Here is a 25,214-nt window from a genome sequence, read left to right on the forward strand (position 1 = left end):
TGTCCGCACAGTCTGGCCTTGGCGAGCTTTTGGGCACTACCGGCTCGGCTACTAGCCTCGTGGTCCGCTGGAGCCGCCTCCAAAATCGGGTTCTCGGTCCGGCAGGTGCTTCTTCTCCTTGCGTCCCTTGATCACAAACTCGGACATGATCTGGATGTGATCCGCCGGGAAGTGCCAGTTGGGGAACGCGGGCACTCGCTTAAGATATTCGGGGTCAGGGGGTCCGAGAAGGTCCACCACCTCGAGTGTGTTGGTCGAATACCAGATATAGTCAATCACGTCAGCAAAGCCTGGCGTGTAGTTGGTGAACGGCATCTCATCAGCCGTGTGCTTGGTGTGGGCGTAGGCGTCTCGGAGGCTGAAGGGATGCTCGATACCGTCTCGTGTGAAGCTGCCGTACTGGAAGTTGCTCAACTCGAGATGATCCGGGGGTACTCGGCCCATGGACATCAACTCGTACACCGAAGAGTCTTCAGTCGAGTTGAAATCACCACAAACCAAAAGAGGGATCTCTGTGTTGGTCCGGTACTCCTGGCTGGGGCCCGGTTCGATTTGAGGCGTGGGAACCTCGTCGTCCGACGTTGGCAGGACAATCATCTTCTTGTCCTTCACCGCTGGCCACCTAGCATACTTCTCGGCGAGCTTGGTGACGTGCTCCATCAGGATACCCGTCTGGATGACCTTGACATCGGCTAAAGCAGAGTCCCAGGTGAGATGAACGTTGACCAAAATGATGCGAGCTCCCGTCAGTCGTGACTCAAAGAAGCAGATGACGGCAATGTTGTCCTTGGGCATCACACGGTTGAAGACATCGTGCTGGTTCTTCATGTCGGGTCGGTTGATAGCAATAGTAGCAAACTCGATCAACTGTTTATCCAGCAGGATAAACTTGCTCTGCTTGTAAAAGACGGCACATCCATCCACTGACTGAGCGTCCTTTTCCGACATGGTCTTTGCTCGGGACTTGGGCCAGTGAACACCCTTGTAGTCCATTTGCGCCAGGTCGGGGCTGAGGTCCTCTTTGAAGGCATCCGTCGAGACCTCCTGAAGAGCAAGAAAGTCGGCGTCGCGGATCCGAAGCTCCTCCAAGATACAGTCCTTGCGATACTCCCAGTTGAGGGCACCCGTGGGGGTGTAGCCGTATGTCTGTGGAGTCGCATACTTGTCGCAGAGAATGTTCCATGAGAAAACCTTGATCTTTTCCAAGTTGGGTGACACATCTTCCTGAATGACGATGGGCTTGCGGGGTGCAGGAGCCAGGGGAACTGGTTTGCGTTCAGCATAAACTCTATTGTCAAGATACGTATCAACTTACTCGGAGCGCCTTCTCTCAGTGCATTGACCAGGCTCTTTGTTCCCTTCTCCATAATCTCCTGCTTCACGTCATGCTCCAGGGGGTTTCCTTCGATGCCCAGCATCTCAAGAAGGTGGAGCGATCCCAGTTCAAAAGGCAATGTCTGGATATTGTTGTTGAATAGCAACAGCTGCTTCAGGTAGGTGCACATTCCGACTTCAGGGGGGATCTCTGAAATCTGGTTGAAGGAGGCGTCAAGATGGCGTAACTGGCGTAGCTCTCCAATTGCGTTAGGGAGTCGAGTGAGCTTGTTTGAAGCAATGTATAGCTCGTTCAGGAACTGATACCTGAACAGCTCTGGTGCCAAGTTTCGCAGACCCTGGCCGCTCATGTCCATATTATGCCAATCCTGGCGCCGGGTCTCCTTCTCCACGGGCGCGGGACGCCGTCGGTCAACACTATCGTTCTCGCTATCCGCCTGGGCGCGCACGGTGGTGGGCGGAGGGCCGCCAATGCCTCTGTTTTCCGACGCCTTGAGCCTAGCATAGTAGTGCGGTTGTTGTTGATCGGTCATGGCAGCATGCGCCCGCTCAGCCTCCTTGTGCATCCTCAATTGCTCCTGCCACATTTCGTTCGGGGGTGCTTGTCCTCGCGTTGTCGCCGAATGCCCATTCTGGAGAGCGCTCGCATTGAAAGGACTCGAGTTTGAGAGTACGCCCGAGGCGAAGCTCGAGTGGTGGCTCAATCCATTGGCGTTGGGCATGCCATGATCATGCTGAAGCCCCTGGTGGTGTTGGGTCTGAGAAGGGTGTTGATGTTGGGAGTGTTGGAAGTTGTACAGAAGGTTGGGCATGCCTCGCCCGGCGCCATTGATCCGGGCATGCTGACCTTGCCCGGAGTGTTGGGTAAACATCCCGGCAGGGGTATTTCAGTCTGATGGTGGGTTATAGATTTGGGGGTGGTTTTGGTAACTGCGCCGGCGAGCAGCACGGCAGCAGGTGGCGCTTTTCGGCAGTCTTTATCGATGGTGGGGGGTGTATCAAGCGACTGGACCAGCTCATCGGCCGTCGAGTGAACGCGATGGGTTGGGTTGGTGCGATTCGCGATCGTAGTGGCGCGGGGGACCTCGACAAGTGTGGAGTGACTCGACACCTCACCCAAGATTCAAAAGGAGAGATGGCAATAGTAGCTCGCGTTTGCGCATGGGCCCGTCGGGTCAGCCGCTCTGCGTGTGCAGTTTCGTGGTGAAGAATTCCGGCTCGAATGTCGATTCGTCGCAGGTCAAGAGCTCATCCGAAAGGTCGTGTCGCAGCGGTTTCCGGGGAAGGCTGGGGTGTTTTGGTGTTTATCCGGCAGTTTAGAATAAGCCACAGCCGTTGGAGCGACGGTGCTTTCGGAGGCAAGAGGAGGATCGCGAGGAGTATGCGAGAGTCAAGAAATGCAGCTACAAAGACATGTCAGTCAAAGCTTGAGGTAAAGGTCATCATGGGAGGGGATCCAAGCTTTTGCGACACGTGGAGGTGTCCTCAGCTCATGCAGGGACCACACACAGAAAAGAGCGAACGCAGCAATGCGAAATATTCACTGAAAGGTCAACTGATACTTGGACAGAAGAGTAGTGGGCGATATCAAGAGAGCATCCGGGTCGTGACTGTGATGCTGGTGACACTGCGACGAGGGACGAGTGCCGGAGCGAGCGATATGGAATCACGTGCAACTGCTCCGCATCTCGATGGCTTGTGCGGCTGAGAGGTCACGTGCAGCCTTATTGAACCTTGAAGGGCGAGCTCAGTAGGGCAACAACAACCACAACTCGCCTAGCACTGACAGAAAACACAGAAACATGAATAGAAATTGCTTCACCTTGGAGAATCGCAAGTTTTCGACCTTTTTCTCGCATCCAAGAGATGGTTACGCATCGTGATCCGAGTTTGCATTCATCGAATTCACACAACTCTTCTGCCCAGCCTGCAGCTACAACAACCAACTCCGTACAAGCATTGCGGGTGCGGGACTGACTAGGATTCTCGCAGCATCTCAAGCGTCTATCTCGATGGCATCGACAGGGACAGAAACAGCGCACAGGCCTCGTCACTTCCACAGCATTCCATGAAAACGGTCTGAAAGCATGGGTTCGAAACCTCCTCGAGCAAGTCCAGCGCTGCAAGAAGACCGTCGGATAGGAATTGGGATTCCGCAACCACAACAGTGACGCAATAAGTTCAACTCCTCAACGAAAGCGATGGCGCCTTCAGCTCCGGGCGGAAGCGTTTCGATCAAGCTTGTTTATTGGCGTTTTGCCGACGCGATTTGATCCACTAGGACAAGCCGCACCCATTTTCGGGGCCTTCTTCGAATGAGGCCTGGGCCGACAAGCTAGGCCAAGCATTGCCCGAGTCAGGCTTCTCCAACTAGCGACTGCATTCGATGTTCGGTCAATGCCATTCAAATTGCAATCACGGTCCTCCCGACGGTGCTTCCGAACAATTGGAACTTGCCAAAACATCGCGAAAAGCAGCATGGGGCTGATCGCAAAACTCCGGAATGAAGAGTTCCATCTCTGACGTCCTAAGCATGCACGAGTCCGGATTGCTGGGCCTCTTAGGCAACAACAAACCCGCCTGGGTGTGACACCTCTACTAATCTGCCGAAAATAGCACCGTTCTCCCAGGAAAAGTGGTGCAACCAGTGGTACGAGGACCGTGAGCCTATGTGTACCGTTCCGTGCTTGCTTTCAGACAACATGACCTCTCCTGAATACGGTCCGTGGGAAGAGGCTGTTTGAGACTCGAAGCGCGGTTGCAAATCGAAGCCTCGGTGTCTCGGCTAGCAATCATTCAGGCGACCCGCCATGGAGAAGAGATGCATTCGATCACCATCGTGCAGGTCACTGGGACACTCGGACAAGGCTGATCCTAGCAGCAATGCCAAAGTCGCATCACCATGTCCGTTGCAGATTGCGCCGGTCGCAGTTCGAGTCGAGTTGCAGGACGGATCCTTTGGGCATGTATATTAATATTCCAACCGCTATAGAAGACACTGATGACGGGCTTCACCAGCCACGACCCCTCTCGGGCCAACCAAACAGGCCTCGGGACGCCCTGGCGCCAGGCTGAGGTTGATAATTCGATACGCGTCAATAGCACATCAGCGACCCAGATGATGGGCGGGAAAAGGGCCTCTCATGTGCGGGGGAGAGCCAACGGATGGCCGCCGCTCCACACCCCAGAACCCAGGCTCGCTCCGCAGTCGAATGGGAATCTGGCTCTACAGGGCTAATGACAGCCGAATTGTCCGTCCGTGGTAGGAAAAAGCATCGCCCCGGGAGAAGCAGGTGAGGAGAGGAGGGGAGGGGAGGATGCGTCCGTCCCTACTCTTCTCGTCGGGTTCCGTATATAGAATGTGACTGCTGCCGCCGCCCTCTGCCGCGACCTGAAACTCTACAGTTGGCTTGCCATCCGCTCCGCCGTATGCAAACCGCGCCAAACTCTATCACCCGCGACAGTGACTCGTTTTCAGCGCGAGTGCCGGTCCTGCTGTTCTGTTTGAGGCGTCGACGCCAGAGCCCCTTCAGGCGAGAGGGTTTATTGTACGGTATCGGTCTGACATTTGACACGGGAGGCGCTGGTCGCCAGCTCGCTCAACTTGTTGACAGGGCCAAGCATCACGGGGGCCGTACTGCCCGAGAAGCGACGCCATCATCGCAGACTACTAGATCGGGCTGGTCTCACCATAGAGTCGGAGGCTACGGCAGCGTCAACGCCTTATCCAAACAGCCTAACGGCGTTCAAGACACAACCATCGAAGGCGTGAAAGATGACAGCCACGCCAGCGCGCCTCTACCAGGAAGACAACCACCCGGGCGCGCAACTCGACGAGCAAACAAGTGCCAACGGATAGGAGCATCCACGGTTGCGAGCGCTTCCGATACATCGCATTTGGCAGGCCATCTGCCCGAAATACACGTTTCAGTTCTCGCCTCTGGTGGTTGGTTTTACACCGATCATCTCTATCAGCGGCATACGATACGACAGTACCATTCGGGGCCCGTTTGACGGAAGGATCTGTTTCAAAGCCGGGTCCCAGCAGCCCCAAACGGATAAGAGGCACCGTTTCCGAAATCATCTCCTGACGTCGTCTGTCTCCGTCTGGTCAACGGTCCGTCCTCCCAAGAACGGGTAGGGCACGATCAGCTGCTGCCGAGCATCGACAAAAGGGCCAAAGCAACGCAAGGCAGGGGGCTTCCTCATCTTGGATCAGCCAGACCGACCAGTGCCCAGTGTTGTTTCCCCTGCACGGTCAGCGCCCTAGTAAGGGATTCCTTCCGGGAGGCAATCCGGGCCAGGTCCGGGCTTCACAACCCAGTTCCGCGGTGGGAGAAGGGTTCTAGAAGCACCAGCTTTCGGCGAAGGCGGTGGATACGGCCAGGCACAGGACGCTCGCAGACTCTGCAGGGCAGCAGCAATTGGGTGCCGCGGTTCCAGCGTCTTTCTTTAGCGGCGGTGGAACGCCTCAGCCACCCCTGTTTGCTTGGGCTTGGGTAGGGTACCGCACCGCACACGGAGGTAGCCCTGGCCTAACCCCCCATCCATCGGCCAGCTTGCGCCAAAGAGGATAGCCCAGGACCGTGACAATGTCGGAATGGAGCGGATTTATCTACGCCTCTGCCGCCCCTTTACCCACCTTCAGTCGTCGGACGCAGGGTGAAAAGGAGTGGCAGCGCCCCGAGACTCCCCCACGATCCAATTCGGCCTCACAAGACCCCAACCGCAGTCGACGTCCGTTTCGACACACGAGGACGTCCAGCGGCAGCCAGGGTAGCCGCTCGTCGCACGAGTCGTCCCTGCTGCATTCCAGCAGCCCCGCCGTGGGGGAAGACGACACCCATCACTCTCGTCCTCAGTCCAAGGTGGTGTCATCTGACTCGCGCGTGTCTGCTACCTTGACCTCGACCGTGAGCTCTTCCAACAAATCTCTCCTGAGTCTCGGGACCGGCAGCACAGCTTCGTCCATCTTCTTCAACCGACCTCTGGTGGCTGCCGACAAGAACCGCCAGCGCGACCGTCAGAATCGCCATCGTCGCCCCGAAACACCCTCGTCTGCTTCTGTTGATCTGAAAAATGTCACCATGTATTCCGAGCTGGATGCCAGTAACAAGCCCATGTCGGGCGTCACCAAGCAGATAAACCTTTCCTTTCCACGGACCGACTCTGTATCATCGGCCAGCGGCACCACGATACTGTCAACACACACCATGACCTCAACCGACCCTGCCAACTCGAGCGAGAACCCCGCCACAAAACCCTTTGTCGTCCGCAATGGACGCACCTACTTTAACGACCCTGGAGCAGCCTATCCTCTCCCCGCCGATCTGACCGAGCTCCATCGACAGTCCCTTCGAACGCTGCTCTTGATACAAGTCTATGGCGCGCCCGTGGTTACCCCATCACTGAGGGTGAATCCGCCACAGCGCGTGTTGGAGCTGGGATGTGGTACGGGGTTCTGGAGTATGATGTGCCACCGGTACTTTAAGGAGCGAGGCCACAGCGGGATCTCGTTCACAGGCGTCGACATCGCGCCCCTGGCCCCGGGAAGCCCTGGGTCACCAGCTGAGCTTTGCAAGCCCGACAAGGACATGAATTGGCGGTTCGTCCAGCACGATCTTCGTCAGTTCCCCTGGCCTTTTGCGGAGGAGGAGTTCGACCTCATAATGGTCAAAGACTCGTGCATGATGGTTCCAAGTCATGTCTACCAGCTCTTCATCGAGGAGTACCTACGCATGCTCAAGCCGGGTGGAGTGATTGAGATATGGGACAGTGACCCAACGTTCCGTATGCTTCGGCCACATGTGCCCAGCGCGGTACCCGGCTCCAATGAAGCAGAGGAGCATGAAGCAGCTCTGGACCTCGGCGCCTATCTGATGACACCAAAGACACCACTCTCAGCACCACTGAACGCATTTCTAGTCGAGTACAATACCTGGCTATCACGTGCTCTCGAAGCTCGGCAACTTTCGCCTGTGCCTTGCTCTCTCATCAAGGCCTACCTTATGCAGGAAGCCGAGATTTTGACCGAGATCCGATCGAAGCGGCTGGCTATTCCCCTAAGCGAAGTCCGATGGGAGCGAGAGGGCGTCGGCGGTGTTGTGACCAAGGACGGCAAATCCTACGTGGAGATGAAGGCCAAGTCAACGCCGCACCAAAAGGTCGAGAAGAAGACCTTGACAGCAGGGCAAGCCGCACTGCGCAAGACTGCTCTCCTGACGGCTGCGCAGCTGGTGCAGGCACTGGAACCGATTCTCCGAGAAGCGAGCGGCAAGAGCCAGGACGAGTGGGATGTCTGGCTCAGCAAGATGATGGCGGACCTTATGAGCGAGAGTGGGACAAGTTGGGGAGAGTGCTTGGAGGTGGGAGCATGGACAGCGAAGAAGAGACTCGTTCCCGCTGGTTAAGTCACGGGGGCATCAAGCAAAAGCAAAGAAAGTCACCCACGTGGGTGACAGCAGACGATCTGGCAATAGTTTCTATCTGATGCCAGGGCTGGAATGCTCCCGCGGTCACAACGTGGGGGCACATGTCTTATATCCCGATACGGCTTGGCTATTCGACTACTCCGTCACGATCTCTCTCAACTTCCTCACGCCTTTCGATACCAGCATCTTCTACATACCCCCTTTACGCGTCGGCATCATACCGTTTTCTCAAAGTGCGATACCTTTTTAAATAGTACCTATACCCATATGATTAGCAAAAATAGCAAGGACCAGGCTTGGAATTTTGGCAGGGGATGGGTGAGGTTGGAGAATGGAAGAGGATGAGAAGGATGAGAATATGTTTTTTCTGGACATGGCTTGCCTCGGGACAAATGAGGTTTCTTGGATATTTTCTTTTGCTCGTGTGAACAGGAACACCGAGACGCTGATGCCGTACATACTCGTGTTGTTTTCGGCTTGCAGCTTTTTTGCCATGATTTATGGAGGCTTTTTGATGAGGTGGTTTGGACGGATGGGTGGGAAAATGATATGAATTTGGGTAGTGTTTTCCGAATAGACAGATGAATTGATGCTTGAACCAACATCTTAATGGCCAAATATGAAGGGATACCCCGTGAGAAGACAGTTGTTGGTGAAGCGAGTGAGTCCGCTCGCACGTAGCACATTCAACGAGAAAGGAACGATCTCACTTACAATGTCTCGATCTCTGCAACAAGTCAGTACGTGTGATACATGAGTCTGGCTAGGGGATCTCACCCTTCTTGACGTATTCAGCCTGCGCAATACCCTGCCGGATCTTGTCCTCATCGCGCTCAGCAGCCTTGGAGATGAAGGCCTTGTGCAGGCGAGGACGAAAGTAGTCGAAGCCGAGGGGGTATTCTCGGCCAAGATAAAGCAGCTCTACCGAGGCGTCAGTATATCTATCCCCTCTCGATGGAGAGTAAAACCGAGGCTCAGACCTTTGTAGATGGCAATGACTTGACGTCGTAGCTCGGGGTTAAGACTCGCCATCTCGCGTCTGCATGATCCTACGCCGACAGGTTCAATGGCACTACTTCAAGTATGAAGCCGAATGTATGATGCCGAGTCGACATGTTCCCCCCAGGTTGTGGCTCAACCACCCCCGCATCGCCACATCAGCCTCCACCCATGCAAGGCTACCTCAGGCTATTCCACCCCGCTACAGCTTCAGCCACAAACCAACCTTTCCAAACAACCTCCCATCATCAAACCACCCACAAAGATACACCCAATTGGCCGTTCACCATGGCTCCGAAACCTCCTACGAGATTATTTTCCCGGCGCTCAACACCCGCAACAAGAGTCTTTCCGAACCTCCGGAACATCCAGCCCGGATTGCAGCCGCGGCGAGGCGGCATCCCCAAGGACCCGAACGATGCGGACCGGAGGAAGAGCCTGCGCTCCATGTACCAAGACATGGGCGTCATGGTGTACTCGGGGATCAGCACAGAGCAGGTCAACAGGATCGGCGACGTGCTGAATGAGGCTACCAAGCCGAGTTTTCGGCTCAGCATGCCCCTGAAGGATCAGGGCGATGCCAAGTTTGACAAGTTCACCATGTACCGGCTGCAGACAGAGGAGTGGCATGTCGACCAGGTTTTCAAGCCCAAGGTTTGTTGAAGCCGCAATGATTTTCTCCTGTCGTTCTGGTGCGGGTTCTGACTTGTTTCTTCTCTTCCCAGCGTGGATCCATCACTATCGACGGGTTGTTCGACTTGGCTCTCAAGGCGGCGCGGCAATGGGCAGGCCACATCTTGGAAAAAGCCGAGGGCGTAGAGTCATTGAGGGGCTCTTTTGGGTTTACAGAGACAGAGGTAAGGATAGCATACGACTCTACCAACCGTAGCGGTGTCATCCATGTAAGTCACTACAGCTCTCCCTTGGAGCGAATGCCAGACCAACATGACGCAGCACACAGTGAACGGGCCCCGACGTCTCCCCGTTGAGGCATACGTCCTCGCAGCAGGAGGAAACAAGTTCTCACTTATGGTGAACCTCGTCACCGCCGGCATGAGGAAATCCCTCGGGAGGGTAAGCATCAACCTTGTGCCATACAATAAGCGAAATGCCCGTCTCGACATACCGACGTGGGAGTCGACGGTGAAAGAAATATTCAAACTCGCCCCGAACGACTGTGTCTCCGATGTTGCGCTACTACGGGAGACAATGGGCAGCTTTTATAAGCTGGAGCGTGAGGTTTGGGACGATATCTACTTGAAGGAGGCTGAGGCCAAAGCCAAAAGGGAGGAAGAGGCAAAAGCCCAAGCAGAGGGAGGAGAAGCCAAGTCTCAAACTAAAAAGCCAGAAGAGATCGACGCTCAGCCAGAACAAAACAGTGCTGAGCCTTCCACCAAAAGTTGAGGACATGAGCCTTGAGTTCGGGAGAGATATTGTACCATGACAGCATACATCCGCTGCTTGATAGAGCAAGCAAGCAGAGACAAGATCACATCAAAGAAATGGGGTCATCTAGAGACGTCAGTTTTGTTCAAAGCTCGATACGGTCCCCGTATCTCACCGTGCTCACCTTCACAAGCCCTGCTCACCTTGACGATACCCCATGTCCGGGATTTCATTCATCCATAGACAGCCCTTGTTTCGGAAGCACGCGACACCCGGAAGGCCCGCGAAGAAAAAACGGCGCGGAAAAGGGGGGAAAAGCAAGCACAAAACGGTGTGGCTAAACGCTTCGCAGCACCAAGTTGTCGTGTAACGGGCGCGGCAACCTCCCAACACACCGTCTTGTTCCCATCGGCGTGGTCGGGGTTGATTGGTGCCGGGTTGTCGTCACGCGCAGCAAAGAGATGCGTCGTGTGCAGGAGAAGGGTGGGAGGCACTTGAAGGGAGCATCCCACGAAAATAGCATGATGCTGGGTATCCTCAAGTGTTGCGATCCAATCGCCATGGTGTTGTGGTTGTTTCGAGCCTGTTGGATGGGACGGAATGTTTCAAGCAACCTCCGGTTTACCTATTATGGAAGTAGGTCAAGAGACACTCCATCGTGATAACGCAAGACGATCTTTGAGAGGATTTGCATGTCAATCAAGTCCCATATCTGGAAGCATCCGACGTCAGCTCCCCAGAGAAAACCACGCATCGGGATCGTAACCGGGCGCTTCTGCAGAGACAACCTGACAAAGCCATGGATGTCTCTGACAGACACCAGAGCCTCCCAGCTAAAAACGCCAGCTTGGAGTGGCGCCCTTCATGCAGCACGGCGCATCCCGCGCGCGGCCAGAGCTACTGTACAGCGATCCCCGCCCTCGAAAAGGGTCCAGACCAGGGAGCTGGTGGTGCTGGTCGCTTCGACTGCCGTTGGGGCCTTCAGGGTTCGGCTCCGGGACTGACTCTGACCGTGGAGAAGCTCGAGATGATCAGCGAGGCAAACGACATTAGAGTCAGGCCACTGCCGCCAGAGACTGCCGCCGTAGGCAAGCAAATCACTGCCTAGAGCAGACCGTCACGGTGACCCAGCAGCAACCGGATAACCCCTCACCGTCATTTGACCACGACCATCCCGCGGGCTCTGGCTCTGGCTCTGGCTCTTGCACACGGCTTGTTGCTAGCATGGCCGCAATGCGTGATGGAGGATGTTGTGCAGGGACGGCGTGATAAGGCGGACCAAAGAAAATCAAGACAAGTGCCGGCGCCGGCGGCATCAAAGGGACCAAGGCCAGAGCCAAGATGCGGGCGTAGTGTTGCGATTTGCTAGAGCGACCATGATCGTCGTCCTCCTTGCAAGTATCGGCCTCCTCATCCCTGTATTGTTGAAGCGAGACCCGAGCATGTGAGTTGAGAATGGATCCAAGGCGAGCTGAATCTATCTACCGAGAATCGAGGGCAAATTACCGAGAAGCACGATCGTGCATTCTCGTTATGGGATAGTCCTCCCTTGGCCAAGGAAAAAGGCCTCGGAAAATAACAAAGACCAACGTCAAGGTGAAAGCGGCGGTCTGACACGACAGACATGGCTCCGGGGCTTGTCCTTGCCATAGCGCACATGCCAGGCCATGAGTGGATGGGATCTGTCGTGTGGAGAGGGCGCAAGCATGGATGAGCAGGGCCTTGCACCCTGACCGTTTATGCCGTGGCAGCAGATCTGGTTCACGGCGAGATACTCCATTCGCAGAGCAAAAATAGCGGGACGATCGGCGCGTCTGTTGTCGGTCGTGACTGAGTAATGAGGGGGTTTTGCTGGTGTTGTTGCGGCCAGTGGTGCAGGCATCATTTACCAGGGGTGGGGACTTGAAGAGACTTGTGCGTTCTAGCAGGGGTCTTGTGAGTGCGACATGCTGCAACTGAGTAGTATTCTGGATAAAGACAACAGGCGAAAGTTCCTAAAGAGTAAGTACAGCGTAGGATTGGACAAGAAGGCCTGCGATGCTGGTCACAATCGGCGATGGTCCAAGTTGAGCCAAGGATCGTTCGTGATAATGTTGGTCAAAAGCGGGACGAGAGATTGAAGGATGCGCGAGACCAGGTTTTAAACAAGCAGAGACTGAAAGAGTTGAAGAGGATCCGAAGCAATTGAGATCTGATATCTCTCAGTTACACAGACTGTGACTGTGTGACGGCCAACTTACCTGACATAGCATCAACCAACCCACGTTGCTCCTTCAAAATCAGCCACCACGCTCTCTGCATGGCATGGGCGTTTCGACACGACTCAAGCCAAAGGACTTTCATCGTGTCCGTAGGTAGGCAGCCAGGGATTGATGATCCTGGAAACATGGTTCAATAACCCTTGCTGCCATGCCCATGGCCGGCCCATTTCCCCTTGATCGACCCAGGCCCTTTCCCCCAATCGGCAGTCCGTGGCGTAAACGACGTCAGTAGCAAAACACAGGCCTTGGAGGGAAAAATGACCAAAAGGTGGTATCGGCCGTCTTCCCAAGTTTCACCTTGATCCGGCCGAGCTGAGGGGCGACCGCCAAAAGCTTAACATCTGGGGCGCTACTCGGCGATTCGTCCAAGGCGAGCCAGCAATGTGGCCACCGGAGGCTGCCGAGGTGAGGGCTTCGCTTCAGGGCCAGGCAGGTATGTATGTAACCAGGTGAGAAGACAGGTACCGCGCCGTACATCTGATGAGGCTGGATGATGTTGTCTGTTTTGCGGAGGGAGCTGAGACGAGACCGGGAGTCCCGGGGTGAACCCTGACCAAGCCCGTGACAGAGGGTGCAAGCGATGGCGTGCGCACGCACGCACACGTTGTGTTTGTCTTATGAAAGGCAGAAGCCATCTTGTGAGAAGATCCGGATACGCGGATGCAGGTAAAGGGAGTCAGTCAGTCAATCATGCCGTTGTCGTGGTATTCGTGGTCATCTTGAGACACGAGGCCAAGTCGCAGTAATTGTCGATTGTCTCCTCACGTCATGAATAGACCAAGACGCGGTGATGCGCCAATCAACGTGGTTTGTTTATGAAGGAGCGAGACTGTCAACTTTGTGTCTGTCAATCAATCAAAGCTTTGGTCTTGTGACGGATGTGGATGGAGCAGCCTGCCAATTGTTTCGCGCCTTCTTTCCTTTGCCAAAAGCAGGGCTCGCACAGTATTCAAGACGGTGCGATTGATTGTGGAGAGGACTCCAAGCCCTCCTCCAACTTGGTTTTCCAGGCAAAACTCCGTTACGGAATTCGAGAGCCAGCCTCGGTATTTGAAGTAGTGTTTCTACATCGATCGTCCTTATCATATGCCATGGACGAATGGATGCATTGACAGATGAGCTCCCCGTGTCATGAGTTGATTAGGGCTGGTCGATTGGTCGATCGTGGACACAGTCAGCGCAGAGTAGCGCCTCGTCTCATCCGACCCAACCTTGTTCCTGGGTACCTGATCCGTTGGCATTTGATCAAGGAAGCACCGGGAACTTTGTACGAATCTTGTATCAAACCCTCTTGCCAGAAGACCAACGTTTAACCGCTCGCTCGCGAGGAGAAGAGAAGGAAGCGCGGCGCAGCAAAGCTTGACACGCTCCTCGCTGACCCGACGGCCCAGGGCCAATTATCGACTCACTGACACGAATCGGTACCCACCGATACCTGCAACGCTGGTACTTCCCCACCTATTGACACGCCTTTAGCGCTCACCTCAGGTAGACCCAGGTCCCCCTCAATTCCGCCCTGGACCCCTCGCGGCTCGTGATAATGTGGTTCTGAACGCAGCTGGGCCTCGAGCCCTGGACCCAACCTGTTCAGCCACTAAATCTACAGTGGGCTCAGTGGACCATGGCCCTATGGCAGCCCCCCGTGCCACAGTGTGAATCCGCATCCCAGCACCCCGCCCACTGCCTCGCTCGCTATTCCCGTTCCCGTCCATCCATCCTTTTGCATTCGGTCGCTCCATTCCTTTCCATTTCTCTTACTTCCACAAGCACGAGCCTGGCCTCGACAGCCAAAAATCTCCCACCTCCACCAACTTCAACTCTTATCCACATCAACAACCTCGCACAGTTTGTAGCGTCTCGTAAATCAGGCAGAACTACACGACACATTCGCTCCCTGAGGCCCTCCGGCCGATACTAGCCACATTTTTCGCTTCTCGAGCCGACGAGTAGTCCCCCTCCTTGCCGGTCCTTATCGTTTTCACGTCAGGTCCCTCGACCGTTGTTTTTGCTGTGATCCGTCTGGACGCCCACCGATTCGAATGCATATGTCGACCCCGAACTCTATTGTCGCAACGACTTTCCTACCTTTCCTACCGACCTCGACTTCGATATCAGATTCTCTGCCCCTCGGTTCGTACTAGGTGGCCGACGAAATCAGTCTGGGCTTGCAACTAGCCAAATCCCTCGACCTTTCAAGCCCTTCATCTCGAAAGGCTTGCCCCGGCTGCCGGCCCTGGTCCGAAGAGGTGCTTGGGTCCGTCAGACTGTGGCAAGAGGTCAAAGTCGTTGCGCATGCCTCGCGCTCCAGGTTCGGGCAAGCGACAGCAAGGCGCCGCCAGTCACCGCGACACTCGTCATGAGAATGGCCTTGTAGGCCCGGCCAAGCGATCTTCAGACAAGAAGGGCTCAGGGCAGCTCGACAGCTCTGCTCGCCGATCCGACCAAGGCGTCGCCGGCGCTGCAGGGCAGTCGACGCCAGCCAACGGCCTCACCAACGGTTCCTACAAACACTGCGTTTATGATGCCTCCAGCGATTCTCGCGCCAACGACGATCCCCGCCGCTCCTCGCTCGGCGCCGTATCCGAAATGTCCTCCGACTCGTCCAACTCCGGCGGCGTCAATGGTGTCGTCGACGCCGGCCACCGTCAGATCGATGTCAATGCCATGAAGAACGCCGACGTCCACCGCGACTCGGGTCCATTCGATCTCGCCACCACCGTCCTCAAGACTCTGCCCATGCAGGATACGCTCGCGATTCTGATCATCCTCATGCACGTCCCGTCGCTCTCGCTCACGGTCATCTACACCATCTTCACGTTCCTTACCTTTGTCCCTCCCGTCACGACCAGCTCGGGCATGAACATCAACCTCGCCGAGATCTTTGACGGAAACTCTACTATGCCGTCCTTGGTCACGGTTTTGTGTATGGATTTCTTCTTCCTTCTGATATGGCTTTTCCTGTGGGGTCCAATCCAGGATGCAATTCTAGATTTCGCCAAACCAGTCATTGCCATTACTCTAGGAGGAGGGACCAGCACGAGGGACGGAACTTCGAGAGGACTCACCACGTGCTTCATGTGGGTGGTTGGCCATCATCTACTTCGGGGGACTAAAGCTCACTGGGGTCGCGTGGCCCGCCACATCCCGGAGCATTGGCGAATCCCTCATGTTTTCAACAGCTCTCTCAACCCCACCTCGAGCGTGTACGATAAGAGGAGTGCATATGGGTGGGTGAGGAGCGTTTTGGCTATTCACATCTTGACACAGGGCATCGTACGATATGTTCGAGAATGGTATTTGAGGCGCGAAAAGGCCAATGCCTCTGTCGGAGCCAGCGATCCCGAGGCCGGGAAGCCACCCAGCGTGGTAGGTGACACGGCCAACGAGGGAGGATTCGCGACGCCCGATACAGAGACAGGGCTGCAATCGGCGCCTCCTGTGTCAACAAGCAAAAGAAGAAGAAAGCAAAGCACTCAAGTTCGCCTACAGCAACCGCTATGGGCAGCACTAGCGAGCACAAAGATTGTTGTAGTGAAGGAATATGAGCTGTCCCATGCGGCCTCAGAGTCGGCTGGGACCAACGCAACTGACATTCACAACCTTGGAAACGCTCCTTTCAACAACCAACCCAGCCAAATATGGATATCCTACATCGGAAGCGATGAAGTATGTTTCAGCACCAGCCATTTCCCCGAAATCGATGACGACGCACCGCGATCAGTCGAGTCTTCAGGCGAGGACTCGCGACCTTCCAATATCGACACTTCGAAGCCTTTCTACGTCCGGGTTAACAACGCTGTCTGGCAGCCTACGCGCATGTTTCCTATCGAGGAATCCCCGGAGGATTCACGAGAGGGTGTGCGTTGGACGGGCGATATCTACGGGCTCCGACCTGCTTCCAAGTACGAGTGCGAGTTTCTAGACAGCCAGACGGACAAGGTTCTTTTCTCGACCAGCATCAGGACTGTCCAGGCTACGCAGCGAGAGGCGGACGGTGTCCCCCCTCCCGTGGCCAATGGACAGCGTTCTCTCCGACCGGATTCCCCCGCCACGACTCTCAGGACTTCGCTTGCTGCGGTTGAGCTGAAGTTCAACGAGGAAAAGTCACGCCTCAAGACTCTTCGAAAGGAGTTTAAGAACCGGGCCAGCAGTCTCAGAAAGGACAACGAGCTTTTAGATAACCAACTTGCGTCTGCCGGAAACCACGACGAAAAATTCAGACAAAAGATTCGCCAACAGGAACTCGGAAAAGCGCAAGCCGAGCGGGAGACCAAGGAGATTACTGAACAGCTCAAAAACTTTGACCACTCGCCTGACCTCCTCGAGCATAAGAAGAGAGTCGAGAGACAATACAGCAGTGAAAAGAAGGTTTTCGATACGGCTCAGAAGGCGTTCAAGGAACACAAGGTCGGACTGGAGAAGGAGATCAAGGCCAAGGAGGTTGAAAAGTCCAACCTCAACACTCGCCGAAACAAGGTCGCCACGCGTATTGCCAAGGTTGAGAACGAGCTTGCCAACATCACCGATGCTAACAACCGTGGTCTTGACGAAGCCGAACGACGCAACCAGGAACGTAATGTCTGGCAGGAGCATGTAGCCGGCATTGAAGCGAACTACAATGAGCGGCTTGCCCAAGTCCGTGCTGACAACGCGGCTCGGGCTGAGCACATCAGAAACGCCCAGATGCAACTGCAGAGCTTCCACGAGTTCATCAACTCGGCCAACGGCATGGCGTATGAGCTGGCTGATGCAGGCCACCCGCACCTTGGTCCTCCTTTTCAACCCACCACGACCACGACGAGTACTTGGAATCCTGATCCCACAGCTCCTCCGCATTACCCGACCGGCCTCTGGCAGGGTTCCGGCGATGTCCTTCCTTCTGTTTCTGCTCCTGCACTCCCGTCCATGTCGCTTTGGCAGCCCCCGCCGACTGCGTCGTCTTTTGAGCCACGAGTGACCCGGTCTAGAGGACGCAGCTCCAGCATGCTGAGTAACGTCAGCGGCTTCACGCAGTCGAGCGATGAGGAGTATGCGTCGCCACCCATGGAGTCTCATCGAGTCAGACACATCTGGGCGAGTCGTACCAGGGCCAGCGGAAGCGGTGGCGGTAGCACCGGCAGCAGCGGTGATCCGACAAGCCCTTGAGTGTCTGCACAGCCGTGTGAGAGATGCGTTTGGACTTGATGGAAATCTGTAACTGGTGGAAGCGGCTGTTTGGTTTGATTCGAGATGGCTAGGCTGTGAATAGCTCTTGCAGGTGAATAAAAGTAGTGCCATTGTTATATGATTTCCCAACCCGCGTGAGGCGGTGTACCGTGACCGCTTCCCTCTGTTGTCTCTAATGTTTGTTGAGCCACGATTGGACAGATCTGTGGTCTTGGCAGAAGTGAATGAAGTGGACCCTTGAAGCTAACCCAGCCTGGATTTGACTACATACCACAGCGACAAGGTGGATATCCTTTATGTTGATGCTCTAGCCGATGATATCTGACAATTCTCGGGATGTATGAGGGTGCGGTGAACCCTTCCCGGTACCTCTCTAGTGCCTTCCAAACAGACTTGCTGCAGCGACGGAAGATTGAGATGATGGTGATGCCCACGAGCGCCAGGTGGCCATCCTGAACGGACGTCGAAATAGATGAAGCAAACTTGACCAAGTGACAGCTAGCATGAAATTGCCGGGATACTTGTCCCGCTGGCAAAGCAGGCCGTGATAGTTGAATCGCGACAAGTGTTAGATCTTTACTGCTACTCCGTTCTTCATCTCGCAAGTCACTATTCCCGCTCTGGCTTGTCGCGTCTTTAATTTCCATTGGATTCCATTAGCCATTTAACACCAAAAATACTCTCCATATCCTCATGGCTCTTAACGATAGGTGTATCTCCGGTTATGGGCTGACTGAGCTGGGCGGTATTCACCGTCATATTGGCCCTTGCCCAACAAGATCATTGTCCCAGTGGCCTCAATCCTTGTCTTCGATCTTTCGTCATTCCTTTTTTTTCATGGTCATCAGTTTATTAACAGTCGGCTTCGTTAATCACAGCCGCCGTGTCTTGACTTCACTCGGCCTCCTCTGACGTGTCAGTCGCGTCACCTGGTACATCTACAGCCATCATCTCGGGGAGGCAGGCTTTTATCGGTCACTGGAAAGGACGGGGGACAAAGAGATTGTTGTCGTGAAATGATCAACACATTCGATTGCTCGATTATTCTACCTTTGGTATGCCATTTGATCGGGGTATCATCATCATCCATCATTATAACAAGACCACATTCTCCAACCTCCGAGTCCCTCATACAGCCATGTTGCCCAGCTTCTCGGTGTTCTGGCTGTCCATGAGGCTCACCATCATCTCCTCAAGTCTAGCCAGCCTGGCCTCGATCGCAGCCAGTCTGGTGGCATTGCTGTCCTACAGCATGCCCTGCCTTCTTCCCTGGTCACGGATCTATGGGTAGGCAAACAGTCAGCTTGGTCGTGATTCAAGACTTGGGAGTAAGGTGACTTACGGTCTTTGCCAGCTCGTTGATCTTGGCGTCCTGCCTTGCGGCATGCTCTTCGATCTGGCGCTCAAAGCGCAGCAGCATGCCGTTGGTGTTATCTGCATCGCTCTCGACGCGCGAGAACTCTCTGCCACAGGTGAGGATCAGCTCGTCCATCTCGCCGATCGCGCCGGCCTGTCGTTCGATCTCTTGGGCGTGGCTCTCGAGAGCCTTGGTATGCTTCAATTCGATCCGCTCCAGTTGCGCGTCAAGACGAACGGCCTCGTCGAAGGCGGTGCCCGTGAGATCGGTAGAGGTCGCCTGTTCACATCCAGTCAGCCAAGAGTCCATGAGCTGAGTATGTCTGCACCTCGTTATGCACTTTGGATCCTGTTCGGACAAGCACTTCTGAACCTCGCCTTCCAGCCCCAGAACACACCAAGTGACACTCTGGACGCTCTCCACGCGGTCTGTCAGAGCAGACTCAAGAGCCATGGCGGCGCGCAACTAGGCAAATGTGGAGCGTACTCTCGGAATAAGCTGGTATGAAGCCGCGATTCTCAAAGCCAAGTATTCAAGACTGAGCTTGAAGACACCCATTCGTTGCCCGGGGCGTAAGACTGAAGAGCCGAGTCTCCCCTGGATAAGATACAGCTTCTCCAGGCAAGGTGTCTTGGGAACAAGGCTTTGAGAATCTAGAAGCGACCCGATCTGCTAGTCCAAGCTGGGCCTGGAGATGTTCATGTGGGCTGTGCCCGAACATCTGAATCGCAGGTCAGGACTCAGCTTCCGATGGCAGCATCAGATGATGCCGTCACCTGTCGCCAAGCTGAGGGGCTTTGTGCTTCTGGCTCATGTGCAAGGAAGAAGCGCGTCCCCGAGGAGTGCAAGCGAGGGTGGATGAGAAAAGAAAAGCAGACATGCCTTCTGAGGGGAGGAAGCAGGAGTAGACATTTCGACATCCTTCTGTACAAGCCTGATCAGCAAAGTCCAAGCTATGGAGACCAGGGCGGATGACTTACAACCTCAGGGGTGGGTGTGCGGCCAACATCGCGTTGAGCCCGGGTGCGCATCTAAGCAAGGATAAGACGCTCCTCGCTGTTCAGATTGCCCATATCGGCCTTGCTGAGCTGATTGATGTTGGACATGGTGAATGGTGTGGGTGAATAGAATGCGCGAAGAGTTGAAAGTATGGGTTGGGGGAGGGCAAGGCAAGGTCGAAGGTAGAGAAGAAAAAGTAAGAAGAGAAAATGTTTTGTCCTCGCCAGTTGGGATGAATGAAGAGGAAAGAAGAGATTGTGAGGGGGGGAGAGAGGGGTAAATATAGGCAGCCGGCAGGGCGGTGGGAGGAGGGTTGATTGCGCGTGCGTTGACTGTGATTTTGCCGGGCGTTTGTCCTATATTTCCTAATTCGGTTGACTGATTTTCTGATTTTCTATTGTTCTCTATTGTTCAGGCAGAACAATAGCTGAAAGTGGATCTTTTCCTCACCGCGTTGCGGGCTGATTGCGAGAGGCGGCAGAAAGTGAGGTTGAAGTGAGGAGGTGGTGATGTCGGCTGGCCAGCACTGCCAGCACTGGCACCAGAGGTTGACCCCCACACAACGCAAAAAAGACGAGTCTTACTTTCCTTTGGTTATCGATCCTTTTCTTCTTCATGATACTCCAGGCTACATCATTTTGGCCCGGTTTTGAAGACATCATTCTCCAGTTCCCATTTACCCCTGAATCAGTGCCGGAGCACCAACATCCAACCGGACACCACCATGTCACGCGCTCGGAAAACGAAAAACCCCAAGCGGCGCAGAAGAGAGCGCAGGAAACGTATTCTCCAAGAATACTGCGCTCTTGTCGACCAGCAGGCTGCCCAGGCCGATGGCGCTGAGCAAGATAGCGCGGAACCACCCACCACTGCTCTGCCCTCGGACAAAGACGCACCCATCCCAGAGAACGCATCCACAGAAGATCAGAAGACGCCTTCGTCGGAGACTAAGCGACAGTGCAAGCACCGCAAACTCCCTGTGGGTTTTTCCTTCCCTTCCCTCCATGCCTGTTCATCCCCTAATCCCCTCTCACAGGACCGCCTTTACTATCCTCGCCCTGGCAAGATGGAGCGCCAGTATCTGGGCTTCCAGCGCCGCGTCACATCCGTCGTTGATGAGAAGATTGCGAAGGGGTCCGCCACCCTCGACAAGTGGAAGCAGGATGCCGGTGCCTGCATGGACAAATTCAGGCGCAAGGAAGAGGAGGAGCGAGAAAGCCTGGAACGTCACCTGCGCCGCATACAAGAATTCCAAAACCTGCGGCTTCAAAGTCTCCAAAGACAGCTCGACCGCATGGCACAGGGGCTTGTAAAGGTCAGGAAACAATGCGACAAGTTAAGCAACGCAGGCGAGAACACGGGATGAGTCTCGACTGTGTCAACAGCACTCGCTGTGGGAAAATGGATTTCGAATGGCCGATTAGCGGCACGTTACTTGGCACAGCTTGGTTTGAGAAATGTACCTCCTTTGTGGTAGTAAGTGTGCTTCTGTGGTTTGTCCTTTCGCATGATATCGCATGAAGTCGTATCAAGAGCCTCAAACATTCATGTGGAGCCTTTCGTATGAAATCGTGGCCTTGATCGCACATCTCAACGCATGTCCATTACACAGAAAGGAGTAAGGGAAAAAGGGAAGGAGGAGAAGAAAGTGCTAAGATAATGAAAGTAATAAAATAACACCGTGATTAGACACCTCATGCATCCCCAATCCCCAATCTTGTTCAGACCTCAAAGAGTCTAGCAAAGCCATCTACCCTGGACCTCGAAATCAGCCACACTTTTTCAGCCACAGCAACAGCCTCCAGGGACATGCCTCCTGAGACTGGACAGCGACGCCAGCTCTCAACACGACAACTTACAAGTATCCCCCGCGGCGGAATGCGGTCAAGGCCACGTCTTTTCTCACCATAGTCGCCTGGAGATGACTCCAACAGCGCCATGGATTTTGTGAGTCTCCCGTAGACGTGCTTCACCCGCAGATCTGGGGTCCCTCTCCCCTACCTAGGTAGCTAACTGTCCCTCGTCATGATAGTGGTCGCGCCTGTTGAGCCCCCTCTCCTCCGGGAGCTCCCGCAAGGACCAGGCAAAGGATCCTGCGAAGCGCCTTCACCGGTTCGAGAAGGAATACGGCCATTTACTTGTGAGACTCCGCCAACGTGCCCTCATGCATGCCACCTTCGCTGACCGACCCAGTCCACTTGGAGGACCTCGTCCAACCTATCCCGAGATAGCGACGCTGCCGAGACACTCGAGATCCGCCTCCAAGAGCTCACCAACATCCTAAGCGACGAGAGCCGCCGACCTCTTCCGCACCCATGCATCCAGTACTGCTCACTCAAGCAGATCTACATCCCCATCGGCAAGATCGCCACGACTTCGTACAATGAGTGGATCATCAAGGAAGCTGTCCTCTTCTTTGCGACTCTGATTGAGAGCGAAGAGGAGGCTTTCGTCGAGAACCAGACCTTTGCCGCCAGCTTGACCAACCTCCTCGTCCGCATCACCGGCGTTAACAGTGTGCGCCTCGGCCTGGACACTGAGTCGCGCGTTGTCGAGCTTGCATTCAACATCACCACCAAGATTCGGCTGGACCCGAGTATCTTGCCAGCATGGTTCAAGACGCACCGCGGCGTGGCGCTCCAGCAGAGGGAGAAGGACGAGGATAATCGTGAAGCATTTGTTGGGCGGACGCAACGAGCCGACTTTCCTCTGTTTTATATCCTGATGGACTATATCCATCATGAGGGCAAGGTTGGCGATTTTGCACGAACGGGCTTGCTCTACATCATCGAGGCGGCGTCGAGCTCTGGGCCGCTAGAGCAGTGGATTGTTGAGAGCGATCTGTCGACTTTGATGGCCACGGGTCTTGGTGCTCTATACAGCCAGCTGAGCCGCAAGTTGGTGATCGACCATCTCCCCCATGACCTACCCCCTATTCTCGCCTTCTCCGACTACGAACATCCTACTTCTAATTATGAGATTATCAGCTCGTGCTCCCCCGAGTTTCAGTCCCACCTTGAGACTTTCCTATCGCATCTTTTGTTTTGGCAGGATGTCTTGAACCACTGTCGGTCGGTGGAGGTCAAGTCGACTCTACTGGAGCACTTTCAAGTTATTTTTCTACAACAGCTATTGTGAGTGTGCCCTACACATGCTGTCAATTCCTGCTAACAGCTTAGATACCCCTCACTGCTCGAATCATCCGATATTGATGGAGGCTCGTCAGTGGCTGTATTGACTTATCTACGACGCATCCTCGAATCCCTTGATCACCCCGATATGATTAACCTTATTCTTCACTACCTCCTAGCCCTGCCCGACTCTGTATCTTCTGGGCGACCAGGCTCGAGCTCCTCAGTTAGCAAGGCACGAAAGCGCAAGTCGATGGACCTTGCTACCATGCTGGCCGAGAAGTCTGACATCACGGCTACTCCTTTGCTGTTCAACCTCGTGGATCTCATTCTTGCGTGTCTGAGGTCGCAAAACCAGCAGACAATTCACGTCACTCTGCAGCTGGTGTCGGCTATTCTCAAGCGACACCATCGATATGCTGTCATTACTCTCCTCAAAACCGAGATCCTCCCTCTCCAGAATACGGTTCGAACAGTCGGAGCGCAAGAGCAAGAGGTCGAATACATCATGTCATTGGCTGGAACAATAGGAGGAGATGACAACTTTGACGAGGTGTACGAGACTGTTCTCAGGGATACCATGTCCAAGCTTGAAAGCCATCCATGCTCACTGAAGCTTGTTGCGCCAAGAGTGTCGACAACCAACCAGCGACTCCCTGACAGCCTCCCTGGAGCTCCCAGGGACGTTGGAGAGCATACTCTCCGACCTGACGATCCCCTCCTCAATGCGCTGCTGGATCTTCTCGAGACCTTCTTTGTCAACCCGGTGGAGACCAATCTATCTGTGACGGAAACACTTGTGAACCTAGCCATCTGCGGTTTTATGAAAATTGAAGGATGGCTGGCGCGTAACCCAACCACGTACAAGTATGATGAGGATGAAAAGAAGCAACGCAAGCATGACGATGATGAGACAGTGGACACCGAGATGGACGAAGACCTTGAAGAGCTGCCGACGTCTCCTGAGCAGGAGCAGCTCAAGGCTATGGAAAGATGCCGACAACGGCCGCAATGGTCACAAGCTTCTCTGCCGCGAGTGTTCAACGTCCTCAAGTTATTGAAGGAGCAGGTTTTGTCATACAAACAGACCATACCTCGCTTTGAAGAACTGGTGCAGCAACGGCGTGATGCCTTTAAGACAGCGGATCAGATGCTGCACAGCTCGGGCCCTACTCCAAAGCCCACTCCCGCACAGCAGGATACGCCCGATCGACGAAGCCTCGACGAAGCCTCTCGCAATGGATCTCCGTCTCGACCTTCGGCACTGGAGGGTCTAGCCCACCGTCTGCTTTCAGAATTGGGAACGCCTAGCCGCCCCAACAGTCCTCGAGGACGCAAAGAGCTGTCTCGAAGCTCTGGAAGCGGCAGCGGGACACATGGCAAGTCAGGCTTGGCTCCTTCGAAGGAGCTCTCACACAGCAGAGGACGAGGCACGCCCGGACGTAGTCGGTCTCCGAACAAGGGCCGGGACCACACCGACCCAGTCCAGAAGGCCAAGGAGGAGGCACTTGCCCGACAGATGGCAGAGTTTGCGGCCATGGACCAGACCATTCTTGCTAAGAGGGTTGGTCTGCCAGAACCCAAAATTGATCCCATCCCTCTTACATTTGACAAGAAGCCGATGCCCGAGCCGGTCGAGACGGCAGAGGCGGAGGAAGCTGAAGATGCTAAGCCAGCGTCCCCTGATGCTGAGAACAAGGACGAAACGAAGCCGGAGGGTGAAGAGACTGGGGCCACTGAAGCCGTTTCCCCTGAGCAGGAGGCTCCTAAATCTGAGGTTGGGGAGACTGCCAAGACTGAAGAGGCTGACAGGGTCGAAGAGGTCGCTCAAACTGAGGATAAGGAGGTCGCCAAGACTGCTGAAGCTGATGCCCCTGAAGCTGAGGCTCTAACTGAGACTCCAGAGGCCCCAGGGGCCGAGGTCCCCGATGCTGTCGCTCCCAAAGAAGAGACCGTCCAACCAGAGATTATCGAACCCCCAACCCCTGAGGCCAAGACCGAGAAGGAGCCTCCAGTCACAGTGTCGGTCTCTCACATCGTCACCAACGTCATCATCCTACAATCCTTCTTGTTCGAACTGGCGAGTCTTGTCCAAGTCAGGGCAGGCCTATTCGACGAGGTGCGGTTCGTGTAGCACTGCGTTGCAAGG

The 25,214-nt window shown here is 54.9% G+C and overlaps 8 protein-coding genes across 8 annotated transcripts; 5 read left to right on the plus strand and 3 right to left on the minus strand.

The window, feature by feature from the left end:
- Positions 1–51: 51 nt before the first annotated feature.
- LRP88_12212 (Endonuclease/exonuclease/phosphatase) lies at positions 52–2,207 on the minus strand (the record flags this gene model as incomplete). The annotated part of the gene is made up of 2 exons (XM_083248606.1): positions 52–1,265; positions 1,316–2,207. 2 exons carry the CDS (start codon positions 2,205–2,207, stop codon positions 52–54), a joined length of 2,106 nt encoding a protein of 701 aa, XP_083096036.1.
- A 3,720-nt stretch (positions 2,208–5,927) lies between these two features.
- Positions 5,928–7,745, plus strand: LRP88_12213 (class I SAM-dependent methyltransferase; the record flags this gene model as incomplete). The annotated part of the gene is made up of 1 exon (XM_083248607.1): positions 5,928–7,745. The coding sequence occupies one exon, from the start codon at positions 5,928–5,930 to the stop codon at positions 7,743–7,745; it is 1,818 nt and encodes a 605-aa protein (XP_083096037.1).
- Positions 7,746–8,476: 731 nt separating this feature from the next.
- LRP88_12214 (electron transfer flavoprotein regulatory factor 1) lies at positions 8,477–8,798 on the minus strand (the record flags this gene model as incomplete). Its single annotated transcript, XM_083248608.1, has 3 exons — positions 8,477–8,493; positions 8,544–8,687; positions 8,747–8,798. The coding sequence occupies 3 exons, from the start codon at positions 8,796–8,798 to the stop codon at positions 8,477–8,479; spliced, it is 213 nt and encodes a 70-aa protein (XP_083096038.1).
- A 255-nt stretch (positions 8,799–9,053) lies between these two features.
- LRP88_12215 (uncharacterized protein) lies at positions 9,054–11,259 on the plus strand (the record flags this gene model as incomplete). Its single annotated transcript, XM_083248609.1, has 4 exons — positions 9,054–9,419; positions 9,491–9,667; positions 9,720–10,164; positions 11,060–11,259. The coding sequence occupies 4 exons, from the start codon at positions 9,054–9,056 to the stop codon at positions 11,257–11,259; spliced, it is 1,188 nt and encodes a 395-aa protein (XP_083096039.1).
- Positions 11,260–14,704: 3,445 nt separating this feature from the next.
- LRP88_12216 (uncharacterized protein) lies at positions 14,705–17,557 on the plus strand (the record flags this gene model as incomplete). The annotated part of the gene is made up of 2 exons (XM_083248610.1): positions 14,705–16,909; positions 16,982–17,557. 2 exons carry the CDS (start codon positions 14,705–14,707, stop codon positions 17,555–17,557), a joined length of 2,781 nt encoding a protein of 926 aa, XP_083096040.1.
- A 1,266-nt stretch (positions 17,558–18,823) lies between these two features.
- Positions 18,824–19,388, minus strand: LRP88_12217 (uncharacterized protein; the record flags this gene model as incomplete). Its single annotated transcript, XM_083248611.1, has 3 exons — positions 18,824–18,859; positions 18,921–19,214; positions 19,308–19,388. The coding sequence occupies 3 exons, from the start codon at positions 19,386–19,388 to the stop codon at positions 18,824–18,826; spliced, it is 411 nt and encodes a 136-aa protein (XP_083096041.1).
- A 1,270-nt stretch (positions 19,389–20,658) lies between these two features.
- Positions 20,659–21,300, plus strand: LRP88_12218 (uncharacterized protein; the record flags this gene model as incomplete). Its single annotated transcript, XM_083248612.1, has 2 exons — positions 20,659–20,913; positions 20,971–21,300. 2 exons carry the CDS (start codon positions 20,659–20,661, stop codon positions 21,298–21,300), a joined length of 585 nt encoding a protein of 194 aa, XP_083096042.1.
- A 572-nt stretch (positions 21,301–21,872) lies between these two features.
- LRP88_12219 (Retinoic acid induced 16-like protein-domain-containing protein) lies at positions 21,873–25,199 on the plus strand (the record flags this gene model as incomplete). The annotated part of the gene is made up of 3 exons (XM_083248613.1): positions 21,873–21,881; positions 22,128–23,062; positions 23,114–25,199. The coding sequence occupies 3 exons, from the start codon at positions 21,873–21,875 to the stop codon at positions 25,197–25,199; spliced, it is 3,030 nt and encodes a 1,009-aa protein (XP_083096043.1).
- Between the last annotated feature and the right edge of the window lie 15 nt (positions 25,200–25,214).

Source organism: Fusarium phalaenopsidis (assembly GCF_050370095.1).
Source record: "Fusarium phalaenopsidis strain FUZ10S chromosome Unknown contig_32316, whole genome shotgun sequence".
NCBI lineage: Eukaryota > Fungi > Ascomycota > Sordariomycetes > Hypocreales > Nectriaceae > Fusarium > Fusarium phalaenopsidis.